Source organism: Cariama cristata, unplaced genomic scaffold (assembly GCF_000690535.1).
Source record: "Cariama cristata isolate BGI_N322 unplaced genomic scaffold, ASM69053v1 scaffold20702, whole genome shotgun sequence".
Lineage (NCBI taxonomy): Eukaryota > Metazoa > Chordata > Aves > Cariamiformes > Cariamidae > Cariama > Cariama cristata.
This window is the reverse complement of record NW_009604654.1, coordinates 4,627-17,153: the sequence shown is the minus strand read 5'-3', so window position 1 is coordinate 17,153 and position 12,527 is coordinate 4,627. Positions and strand designations below refer to the sequence as shown.

The window sequence follows — 12,527 nt, the reverse complement described above, 5'->3', positions numbered from 1 at the left end:
CCCCCAAAAAAAAAGACAGTGTGAAGATCTAAAGAGAGCCCTCGTGTGCTTATTTAGCAAATGGTATCACCTTTTCTTAATTTCTGCAAGCTCTATAATTTAGCCTGTAAGCATAAGAAACATGCCTCCAAAGCACTACAGTTATGGTCCATTAATTCCTTCCTTCTGTACAGACGATGTTTTGTCCTCTGTAACAGGACTCTGGAAAGATCCTGGAATCTGGAGTGGTTAAAGTGTGAGACAGGTTATGTCCTCTAACAGGAGTTTGAAAGGGGGCTACACAATAACAAAAAAATTCACTTACTGCTTAAATATAAGACCATGGGAAAAAAACATGAGAACTGGGTAAACACATTGTACACAGAGGAAAACTGTAAAACTCTGAAATACCCTGTTTGGTGGAGAAAGATGCTTGATGGCTGTGATATCTTGCGGGGATTAAAGACTAAAAATGGCTTGAGGCTTTTCACATAATCACAGTATGTTCAGAGAGAAGAATACTTTCAAGTTTGGCTCCAAATATTGAAACTAAATTTAAAGAGTAGGATTTTTCAGAAATTTTGATGAATCCATAAGCTATTGAAATGCTTTCTGTGACCTCTGCTAGAAAAAAAGACAAAGTAAGCACTCTCAAAACTGTTCAATAATTAAATGCGTGTTTGAAGTGAATTTTTTTTCCCTGCCTGGCTAAATACATGTTGAAACAGAAAGTTATATAACCCTGTAGAGAAAAGGCTATGGCACAGTCTAATCTCGAATTATAAGCAGAATGGTTACAGCCAAGATCACCTTCATACAGCTATTTTAGCCTTAATGCTGTGCGAGTGCTTTTTGCTCATCTACTAGAATTGCTGCCTACAAATTGTAAAATACTAGAGCAATTTTTTTTGTGTTTGCAGCTCCGACTAACAATTTTGGATGGTATAATTGAAGGACAGGCTTGGCTGACCGGCATCACATTTTGGCTTTGCTCTATGTGCAGTGTGTATGTTACTGTGAGCTGTTTCAGTGAAGGCTATCTCTGAGAACCTTGTTTAGAGAGAGGTTTCTGGAGGAAAAGAATTGGCAGAGGATTGTGAGAAGAAAGGAGAAGGGATATGTGTAGAACAGGGATAGTTACAGTTTCTTCCACTAATCTAGAAAAACCAGGAATTTAGGATTGGGTCTAACATTTTTTAGCATGCAGCTGATGTGTGGAGGAAAATGTTCTTCATACGCTATTGCTGTTCGGGGGCTGTTGCACCAGGGAAACATGTATGATACAAACACAAAAGACAGAACTCAAGAATATGCTGCATTGATGGGCAGAGGAAGAACCAGTGTGGAAACCAGGATTTTAATTTCATAAGGAATTTTGAATTATTTCTATTTTGAAGCAGAATATCCCTCATTTGACTTGAAACATTTTGCTTTGATAAAACCCAGGATGTTTTGTTCCTATTTCAGCTTCCAAAATATTTGAAAATATTGCAGTAGAAGGACATTCCAAATGAGAAATCAAAACAACTTATTCTGAAATTTCTGTCTTAAAATACTGACTTTAAAAACATTTTTTTTTCTTTTAAATTCTTTAATGGAAGTGGTCCCACTTCTGCTACATAGGTCTTTTTAAGCTTTTGCCCCTTAAGCTTTTTTGCTCCTTAAGCTTTTGGCATGCTTGAAAGTGGGCAAGATATACAGGTATGCAAATCTCTCTTCTAGAGAGACGTGCATTTGCAAGTCAATTAAATGAGTACATGTCCACATCAACAACTGATTGCCTCTTGATGCCAAGGCCTACCTGTTTTAAACAAATGGAATGTAGGGTTAACACCAGATATGTCTTCTGTATTACAAAAGAAATCAATTAGTGTTTCCTATTTACTGCCTATGGCATTTAACATTGATAGTTTGGATTTGAATTCATATGTAGAGCCAGATATTTGGTTTGTTTCTGTTCCTTCTCAAACTGTTGACTCAAAAATTTTTGTTAACCATTGTAAACATTTTAAATGTTTTCTGAGATCTTGCTCAATGCCATTGCCTTTCTAAACCCAGCAACTTGCCAAAACAGGAATTTTATATACTGGCTAAAACATCTTGACAAGCTAAACATTATTTAAAAGTGGAGTAGGTGGACTTAGTTGACTTACTGCCAGCTGCAGTATCTGTACACTGTCGAAGAAGATAAGCAGTGCTACATAGAGTGGATTAAGGCTGGTGCCAGGAATCTGCAGATTCTGGACCTGGTCTCATTTCTTGAGTGTCGTGTCTTGAGCAAGTCACATCCTTTTGGTCTGTTCCACTGTCCATGAATTAGGGACAGTATTTACCTACTTCTTTCAAAGAAGGTAGTTTATTTTCCTCAAGTTTTGAGGGTGTAAGCCCTATGCATGTGCATTTGGCACACATTAAATCGCTCACAGCCTCTTTGGCAGGAGTGATCCTAAACAATGCCGCCTTTGGGGAAGTTTTTTTCAGTTTGAGAACAGAATAGAGTTTTGAACTACAGAAAATCTGGTAGGTTTGGTCAGGTTTCAAAGTTTTAGACTTCTATTATGTTTTCCATAAGCAACTGACTGAAATAATGTAATCTCTTTTTGTCTCTCTTCCACAAATACTATGGTTGGCATTAACATCTATGAAACAGAGATCTTGAAACTTCCTCTGGTGATGTTACGATTCCAGTTGCATCTCAGTTATACAACATAAATGCCTAAAAATACAAATTCTCAAATCTTTCTTTCTTGGGCAAACTTGAGAAAACCAGCAGTGAACAATTAGCATTTCTAGGACGCAGAATTTCGTATACTGATAACCATCCTACTTTTTAACTCCTTGTCAAAACACTAGCATGTATACCAACATGAAACTTAAATTATTTTTTTTTAAATACCGTTTTGTTTACTGCTTCTGTGCAAAAGGAATTCAGCATTATCTGACACACTTGTATTCTTGACCACTACATATGAATTAAAAGAGCTTGAAGATTCTTAAAAACCGATGCATTCAATTTCTTGGCTTTGCTACTTCTAGCATATGCTGGCTCTTTCTGGATGTCAAAGTAAACAACTTGATATATAGCTCATGTTTCTTTATAGCTTTGAATGCTCCATAACTATCTTTTGGATTCCTAGGGAACCATCCACATTCTCTAAAGTCTGTGACATGTTACTTCTCAAATTCTGTATGTATTACCCAGGGTTTTCCTCCTGTAATCTCCTCTCTCTTCCTTTCAGAAATATTTTTCTTCTATATTTTCACTCTCCTTTTGTACCCTGATATACAGTTTTTTAACTTTGGGGGCTGGATGCTACATGCTTTCAAGGCTTAGGTAAAAACAAAAGCAGAAGTACTTCTAAATAGCCATATTCAAAACAGAGTAACCTTTTGAATCCTTTCTAGTAGTCTGATTGTTTGCAGATAAAGAATAAACCATGGTTTGAATCTGACCAACTGCTTTCACCTTTATCAGAGTTTCAATTTACTTTACACCTTCACAGGAGGTGGATACATCAAAAAGCCTCAAAGGACCCACAAGATAAGGATAAATGGTAGCAGTCAATATGGTAGCTACAATTTATAGAAGATTAGGTGCATAATCACTGCAAATCTTGTTGTAAATATTCTTTGAGAATAGAATGTTATAGAAAGATTCACAAAACCAGGTTAGTCTGGGATGTTCAACCTCGGAGTGAGATGAAAGGTGCCAATGGGGTGTTAGGAATAAGATTTTTTTTTTTTTTTTAAGTTTATAGATAAGCTTAGACATTCAGAACAAGAACAGTTGTCATTGTACCATGCCTAGATCTCAAGTATAACTATCTTTGACAAGTGAAAAGATAGTATCAGTGTCAAAAGCTACATATACTGTAAGACCAAAGTCACAAGTTTGCCTCCTAAAACGAGTAGTCATTTTGGAAAATGCTAGCCTGGCTAAGAATGGAAATATACATTGTTCTTTCTTACTCTGATTATCCCCCTGCTCTTGGAAGCCACTTTTGAATAGTTGTCTTGTCTAGAAAGATCACTTGCCTAGTGATCATTTTGATGCCTTGCTGAGCATTTTGAGAATCCAAACAGCCAGTATGAACCATAGCTAGATTTCCAGTTCACAGAAATCCTTCTCTGTGCCCTGCTGCCCGGTGATGTTTAACAAGAAATTCTTGAGGAATGATCTTCCTTTCCGGGTGCACAGCAAGTTATGCAAGAGGATACTTGGCATCTTCTGAAAGAGAAGGTTCTCCTTTATCTGAAATGGACTATCTGACAGCTTCCTATCCTTCATAGAATCATAGAATCATTTGGGTTGGAAAATATCTTTAAGATCATCATAGTTGTTTATTTTATTTTGTGACAAACCCATGTATTTTCACCTGATAACATCTGAGCTTGAAGATGGCAACCAAGGAAATATTAACAACTCTTTTCTCTTCAAAACATGTCATCAGTCTATGAGCATTACAAAAACAAACAAAAAAACCCCACCCAAAATCCTGATTATGTTTTAGAGGCTACTAAACAAAACATACAAACTACTGAAACCCAGCCTAAAAATAAAGAGCATCTTTTTTTCTCGATGAGCCAGAAACCAGTGTAATCTGTCTGGTAGATATACAAAAAGCTTATCTAGCTCATTTTGTGTTCATCTAAAGTTGATCCACTTAATTATTTCTTCCATTAAACAGCCTACTGCTGCTTTTTTCTGGTTGGAAAAAGTGTCAGTGTTTCAGGAGAGAGATTTTATGCTCAGAGGACCTGGGATTAGAAGAACAATCATTTTGATATTGGAGATTTGTGTTTGGAGGCAGATTGCTTTTGAGCGTGTAGAAATTTTTTATGCTGACACGCGTCTGTGTTATGAAATAATTTCAAACTCTGGGATGGTAGCAGATGTTATAGTACAAAGAATCAAAACTGTTGGTTTTGGATAAAAAAATCTTCTAGTGTTATTAGAAAACAGAAGAAAGCACATGGCATAATAGGTCAATTTAATGGCACTGTTTGCAGTAAAGCTGATATTTCAGGCATGATCTGCAGTGCTCACTTGAAGTAGGCCATTTTGCTGGGCAGAGAAGGATTTGATGTATTCTTTTATATTACTGTGTCAAACTGGATTAGAACATAATAAAATGGAGAATGTAAAATAAAGGCCTTTGGGATCTCTGCTTATGCAGTGTAATAAGATGCACAAGGAATTAAAATGAACGTACTCTTCAGAAGTGTGACAAACTTGTCATGTGTATTTGTGTGGACCTTCCCTTTTTCTAGTACGTTTCCTTGGTTTATCCCTCTTGTGCTGCATTCTTTGTTGATCTACATGGAGTGAATTTCCTTCAGTAAGCTTGCCCAGCGTTTCCCTGTTTTGTAATTATTATTATTGTTTGAAACGCCAAGACACTCAAAGATAAAATGATTGAAAACCTGCTACAGTTGATACAGTTTCTGTTTGCCACCATAAACTACCCAATGGTGCTCAAACTTTTCCTAAAATTTATTTCAGAGATTCACTAATACTGCCTGCTGGCCTGGTTTGGAGTGCAGCCACAGGAGTATTCACTTCAGCAGCTTCACTGTGCAGCCTGTAGGATTCAGCTTGTGCTGTCAGTCTGCGAGATATCTAAGCTACACAGACAAGAAAATGTACTGAAACTTCGTTTCTTAAATGATGCTTGGAGGGTTTCTCATAACTTTATGGAGTAAGTTCTAACCTTTGAAATTTTGGAAATGTTAATTAGTAAGCTGAGTACTCTACACTTCCATTTATCTGATACTTTTATCTCAGAACTCACATTAGCCAAAATTGGATAGTGTCTCCTATGTACTCTGAGTCATTTGCTTTGAAAAGGTCTCTGTTAGCTGAAAACCCAGTGACAAGTCTAGATGGCAGGTCATGTGTTCTGTTTGGATAAACAGGGTTACACTTCACACAGGAATTAATGTTAGTAGGAATTAATAAATGACTCATTTTTCAGTCCTGAACTTAATTTTAGAGATTACAGAAAATCTGAATATAAACTATATGCCACATTGCTTTTGAGATTTGGAAGGAGAAGTGATTAAAAAGAAAATACCAGAGCCAATCTTTTGCCTAAGTTAAAGCATGGAAAAAGGACTAGTACATCTCAAAGTAACTCCAGCGTGCATCTGCATTCAACTTTCAGTTGATTGTAAAAGTGAAAAGGTGAGCTTGGGACACTTAATGCTGTACAAAGGCAGGCTTTCACTTGGAATGACTGTCATCTGCTGTGTCAGATTCTTATATTTCCCTTGCAGTTGAAGAGCAGTAACTTTTCATAGAAAAGCCAGGTTATCCTTCTCTGACAGTAAGTGTCCATGCCCCTGCCTGTACCTTGAGTAAGGGAACTGTTGGTGCTGCTGCTGCAGTTCCGTCCTCCTGTGGAAGAGGATTGTGCAGCAGGTGCACAGCACATTCCACACACAAATATGTAACACTGACTAAGAACATTGAAAAATCACCTTAAAACAAGGACAATATCAATTTTCAAAAAGAAATTCCAAACAAAAAAATTGATTTAATCATTTTGGTCTGTAATATGGGCATGCTACCAGACCACAGAAATATAAGGTGAGGGTCTGAATTCAGGAAAGTATTTATCTCAGAACACCCTTTACTTTTCAACGGCTTCTTACACTCAGCTAAGCATATGCTTAAATGCTTTCCTGAACTGAGCCCTAACAAACCTACACTTTGATCTTACTGTTAATGATGTTTGGTTTATTTAATTCTAAAATGTGCACTCCATTTGAGTATGGTTTGACATAGCAATTGAAATATTTACTGAGTCTTGGCACTAACACGTTCACCTTTGTGGATTTCTGTAATGTATCATTCTCATTGAAGGTCTGTTCTCCATAGGATGCACACGATTAATTGCTAATAGCATTACAAGGAGGCTGGCTCATGCTTTGAGAAGAAAGTTCTTTCTTTTCCAAAAGTAATTTTTGTGGCTTTGTACCTAATCACTAAGTGGATTCCTGCATAGAATTTGATACCAGAGACTTTGGGATAAGAGAAATATAGACTAATTTTGTAAGTTTCCCATTTCCCGATATAACAAAGTGATGCCAAACAAAGAGTTAAACCAATCCAGTGTGTTTCATTGCTTTCACGGAACAGCATTGTCTGAACTTTCTTTGCCTGGATTATAAATGTGGTGTTATCTCACTTCATAAGCATATAGTCTTTTGAAGGACTGAAGATCACTGCTTAAGAAATCTTGAATCTGCAATTCTGGCTGATTAGTATGCTGTAATTTATGTGGCAAACCATGTATAACAGAGAAAGACAAACAAAATAAGAAAAGTAGTATTTCCTTAAGTGAGTTTTAGATTAAGTAAGATTAAGAGAAAAACATTCTCCAGCTTTTCTACCCTATCAATCAGCAGCGCAAAGACTAAACCCACTATCTCCTACATAAGACATTCTTTAATATACCCAAAGAACGAGAAATGAGGACTGAAAATGTACTGTCAGTTTCCTTGGATTAAGGTCAAAGCTTGAGAAAGAGTGAGAATGGAGTGTTTTGTTTCATAAATTTATCGGACAATTTCAGTTATAATCAGATTCAGGAAATAAAATCAGAAACAAAAAAATTTCAAAAAGAAAAATGATAATACTTACATTGGTGACATATTCAATATCCTTCCAAATATTACATTCCCTGGGAAAATCTGCCAAATCTAAAAAATTATCCACTATCACTTGGCCAATCAAGTCATGCCTGGAGAATCTGTCAAAGTCATACACAGAGAAATGGAGTTTCCTTGCATTCAGATCATTGTATGGGACAGAAAATAAAAAAACTTCATCAAATACTGGATTTAGGGTCTTTCTGTGCACTTTAGTCTGGTGTTTTGTTTTCCTATCAGGAAGCAGATATATCTTCACGTATGGATCTGAAGTTCCAGAGAAGTCCTTTGCTGGCAGGTTGATGGCCTTGTGAATCTTCACTATCAGCTGCTCTAAATCACAATCATATTTCAGAATAAAGTTCAGTTTTCCACATGCTTTGCTATTACTCCTCCGGCCATCGTCTGTATCCACTGATCTTTGTTTATATAGCTCTGGCTTAATGCGGCCAATCCCCGTCAGTTGCTCCTGTTTCTGAACCTGCTGGATGTTGAAGTCGGGGTTGGAGAGGTTAAGCTGTCTTCGGATTGAATTATGCCTTAAGTGAAAACAAAAGAATTGAAACAGATTGTGTCGAAGATGGTAAGAATCTGTGCACACACACTAAAGATCCTGTTCTCATTTGACATATTTTTGTAATGCACAATGGGGTCAGATTTTTACTCGCATAAAGTGATAAAGCATGATACCCAACAGTCGTGAGAGCTGACCTTCAGCATTGGACTGCTAATATCTCATAATTTTCTGTTCCTATGTCTCAAGCTAGTGGTATGCACTCTCCAAACTCAGCTGAAGAAAGTGACAAATGCAAATTCATGGCCATTGCAAATCCCAAGGTTCTACCTTATTGGCAAGTATGATGTGATATGATAAGAACTGTAGCTGTTCTTATCAGTTGCCATTTTCAACTGAATCCTTCAGATTAATGCCTATGAAATGAGTTACATTACGTAAATGGCAGCAGAATCTGGCCTATTATGCTAGCTGAGCTTGCTGATATCTGGTTCTAAGGGAAAGCTGGCAAAGGAGGATACTACCTGACATCTCTGCATTTTAATTACTTGTGGATCTCTACAACTACTTTGTTTACAAGTGAGCTGTTCTGGTCTGAAATGGTTTGCTGACCACCCCAACAATTGTTTTGTTTTTTCTCTCATACCTGATGTAATAAGCTCTGTGGTACTTTGGCTGAAAAGCTCCTTTAGTTTCATTACTCTGAGGAGAGGAAGTTGCTTTTAGCTTCGGTCCAGTGAAATTTATTACCTGGAGTCACTCAGTTATTGTGATTGAAATTTCCACTGCATGATATGGTAACAGAAATAAAATTTGCAAACCCTGTCAGGGTAGTGGGATGTGAAAGCTGGATTAGGTGAAATCCTAATCTTATACAAGTTGGATTCTGCTTTTCTGTCCTATTCATATGCAGCAATCATTCAGTGTATTGGAGTACCATGAGCTGTGGTTGAACATAGAAAGAGCACTTGGAAAATGCTAGCACAGGATTAGTCCAAAGCTATTTATGTTGAATGTAATCAGCAATAGTTCCTCTGCTATCATTGTTCATTCACACCTTGTAAATAGGTGTTTATGCACGCTTAAAACAGGAACACCCTTTTACATACCATCCTAATTTGTTTCTCTTGTCGCATAATAAATACATAATTTTATAGCTATACATTAGTAATTTCCTGGATAAAATATTATCATGACACAAAAGAAGATTTTTATTGTTCAGCCCCTAAGGAGGGCACCGGAGAGACCGCTTATCAAGGCTTGTAGCAGGGGCAGGTGCCTGGTCTCTGTGACCACACAGGAAAGCCACCACTGGCTACCCGGTTAGGCCAGAAAGCAGCAGAGACAAGGTGAACAAAGGTCACAGTACAAAGAAGATGGGCCCCTCCTGCTCCGTGAAAGAGTGTTTTGGAGAAGACCTGGGCAAAAGTAAGGGGCAATGAAAGAGAGGAATAAAGAGCAAAGCCTGTATCAGCAAATGGCATAGGGTAGATGTGGGACCTGGACAAGTCATGCCCTTGTGGACAGAGAGGCTGGGAACAGTTGCCAGAAGAAAGATCTGCAGAGATTCACAGGAGTGAAGACATTGACCATGCACTCAGGATGCTGAGGCAAGTTCTTTTACAGATTTGGATTGCTGCTGCTTCTTGTGAGATGACTATGCTGTGGTGATACTGTGCGTTTGTCATTTGATGAAGTATCAGAATCTCTGCCCTGTTGTAGCAGAGAAAGTCTGTATCTGACTCAATACTTTCACAATATCGAAGACACACATGAGAGCTCTGGGTCTTGAATGTCAGATATGAATCTTCCATTGTTAATGAATCTCATGGTATGCTTATCTCCTAGCAGTTTGAAAACACAGCAGCACCAGCCCTGTACTGTACTTCTGGGCTGTCAGTCCTTAGCTGGAATTCAACTGTGCACGTGGTAGGGTGCAAGCTTCAGTATCCACAACTATGGCTTTGACCTCACCATAGATTCCTACAACAATATATGCCCAAACCATTCTTACGCTAATCTAAGGAGGAAGGGCACCTGGAGCTTTAGCTGCATAGCATTAATAATGTTCTGGGGAGTTCTCAATATCTTTCGGAGACATGTTTTGGACAACTGGCAATTACTGAACTGACTGCTAGCTGCTGTCATCTTACTCATGTTCAGGTACACCTGCAGGCAAGAGTCTTGGCTAAACTCGCTCTCCCAGATGGCCAGAAAGGAGGACAGCAAAGAGCAATAGAGCTAGTGCTGTACCTTCTCCAGCTGAAGTGCATCTGCTTTGACTCTGAAATTTACTGGCTCTTCACATGCCGATCCTTTTTCTTACTCTGTGAAACATACCCTTTTTGTCACCTGCCCCTGCACTCACCCTCACCTTCCCTCTCTCCTCTTCCCTCTTCTACTGGTTCTCCAGTTCCCCTGGAGACCTCACTGATCCTTGTTCAGTCACTTCTCCCCCCACAGTCAGGATTGCAGCTAAAATCTATGATTTTTAATCCTATTTCTAACTCTTGCAAGTGTTTCATTAGCTTGCCCTACTTTTCTTCTTTGGCTGTTTTTAAAATCTTTTGAGGAGATATTACTGAGTGTTCAGCATCAGTGTTAAGTGCAAATGAATATGCTTTACAAGCCTCCTTTTACAGGCTGTTCTGGTGCTTTGGGGGACACATGGTGCTCTGTCTTGTCCAGCTTCTGAGGGAGAGGCACGAATGAGACTGTAGTTGATAGAAGAGTGGAATAGCATTGTGATCCTGTCCTTTTAACCTAAGAGGTTTGTGCACCTCAAAGAATAACTTTTGTGTATTTTTTTTTTAAAAAGAATGTGGCAATTAAATTATGCATTTTTAATAGATCAGCGTACTGGAAAATCAAGCTGTGCTTTTTTGACTGTATCTGTATTCATTAATAGCAGACAGAAATGGGAGTTACTGACCGAGCAGAAGAAGTTGGTTCAGTGATCTGACGATGCATTCGCACATTGTGTACGCAGTTCTCCTTTGTTCCCGCCTGAGCGTCTAATGGAATATCAGGGGAGGTGTGGCTGATCTTCATGGAGGACTCGGGATAGGCTGTAGGCTGACCCAGATAATCCTCACTGTAGTCATGGTCATTGGTCTCTGTATCCGTGTAGTTCAGTGATTCTTGTTTGTTGTCTTTGTTCCCAAACGGCAGACCACGCTCTCGCCAAGGGATCCAACAAAGCTTCCAGGACACGAACAAAGAGACACCAAACAGAGCAAGACCACAGGCTGTGACAACTAAGGAGAGCAAGCTTATTGAGACATCTGCAAACAAGAAAAACACATGCATGTCACATCTTTGTGTTCTTTGGAGCTCTGCATCTCCAAGGCATACAATATGGGAAGTAAACATCTCTGGACTGCAGATTTACAAAAATTAAATACTAGTCCCTGAAACAGTCATGTAATAGAAACACATTAAATGTTCTATTCTTTCTTTTTTCCCCCAAGAAAAAAAATAACCTTGTTTAGAATTCAGTATAAGGCTTATCTTGGTAGAACTTAGTTTATATTTTCCCTCCAAAAGCTGGGTGGGATGAAGGGTCATTCTAAGTACTAAAAAGGCTGTTCACTTGTTCCCTCAACTTTCTACTGAGGAAAGAGCAGTGCCTGCAGTACATTTTGTCTTTTCTTTATTTTCCTTTTATGTAGTGTAGTTTCCTCTACCTCCTTTACCAGAGATTGTATTATACTTAAACACCATGAAAATATGCACACATGCACATAAGTGGCTTGAAATTTTTTTAGATATTCAACTTAAGTATCTTACATTATTTTAATTCCCTTCCTTCTAATCTTAGACTAATTCTTGTCTTTGCAAGTTATTTTGTACTATCAATACATGGCTTCCTATTCATAATTTAGTTCAGGTACCAATACCTCTTCAAAACTGAGATTTTTTCTGGTTTTTAACTCTAAAGGCTCATTTTTCTGTTTCCAAACTTCTGGTATAAAACGGAATGTAGAAATGAATTTTCTGTTGTTTTTCCCCACATTCCTAGCATTATCCTACTCCGTAACCTTATCAACACAAGTAAGTTACAACTGGGAGAGGCTTTTTCTTTGTTTTACTTTAAGCTGCACATTGGGAAAATGACTCAGTGGAACAGCTGTTTTGATGGTTACAGTGTTTTTGAAATGAGTTTCTCTGTGGATTACACATACATCATGCCTTAAACTCAATTAGTAAGAATTCTATTTTACTGCCACAAATTATAAACACAACCTGATCAAAGCAATTTTTCACACTGCATGTAGGTTCAGAATGCCAGGCTGCATCTCTCAAGCTAACAGCTAGCCTAAATTTTCAAAGGATGGCATGAAGTTGAAATGAACTGCTCCTACTAGGACAATTATTTAAG

General features: G+C 38.0%; 1 protein-coding gene across 1 annotated transcript in view; it reads right to left on the bottom strand.

Moving 5' to 3' along the window:
• SYT9 (synaptotagmin IX) overlaps positions 1-11,430 on the bottom strand; it is a gene marked incomplete at its 5' end in the record, with an annotated part of 31,899 nt that extends 20,469 nt beyond the window's left edge. The window contains 2 exons of the mRNA XM_009695706.1: positions 7,625-8,171; positions 11,079-11,430. Coding sequence (XP_009694008.1) covers positions 7,625-8,171; positions 11,079-11,430 — 899 coding nt within the window. The remainder of the gene's footprint in view (positions 1-7,624; positions 8,172-11,078) is intronic.
• Positions 11,431-12,527: the final 1,097 nt, after the last annotated feature.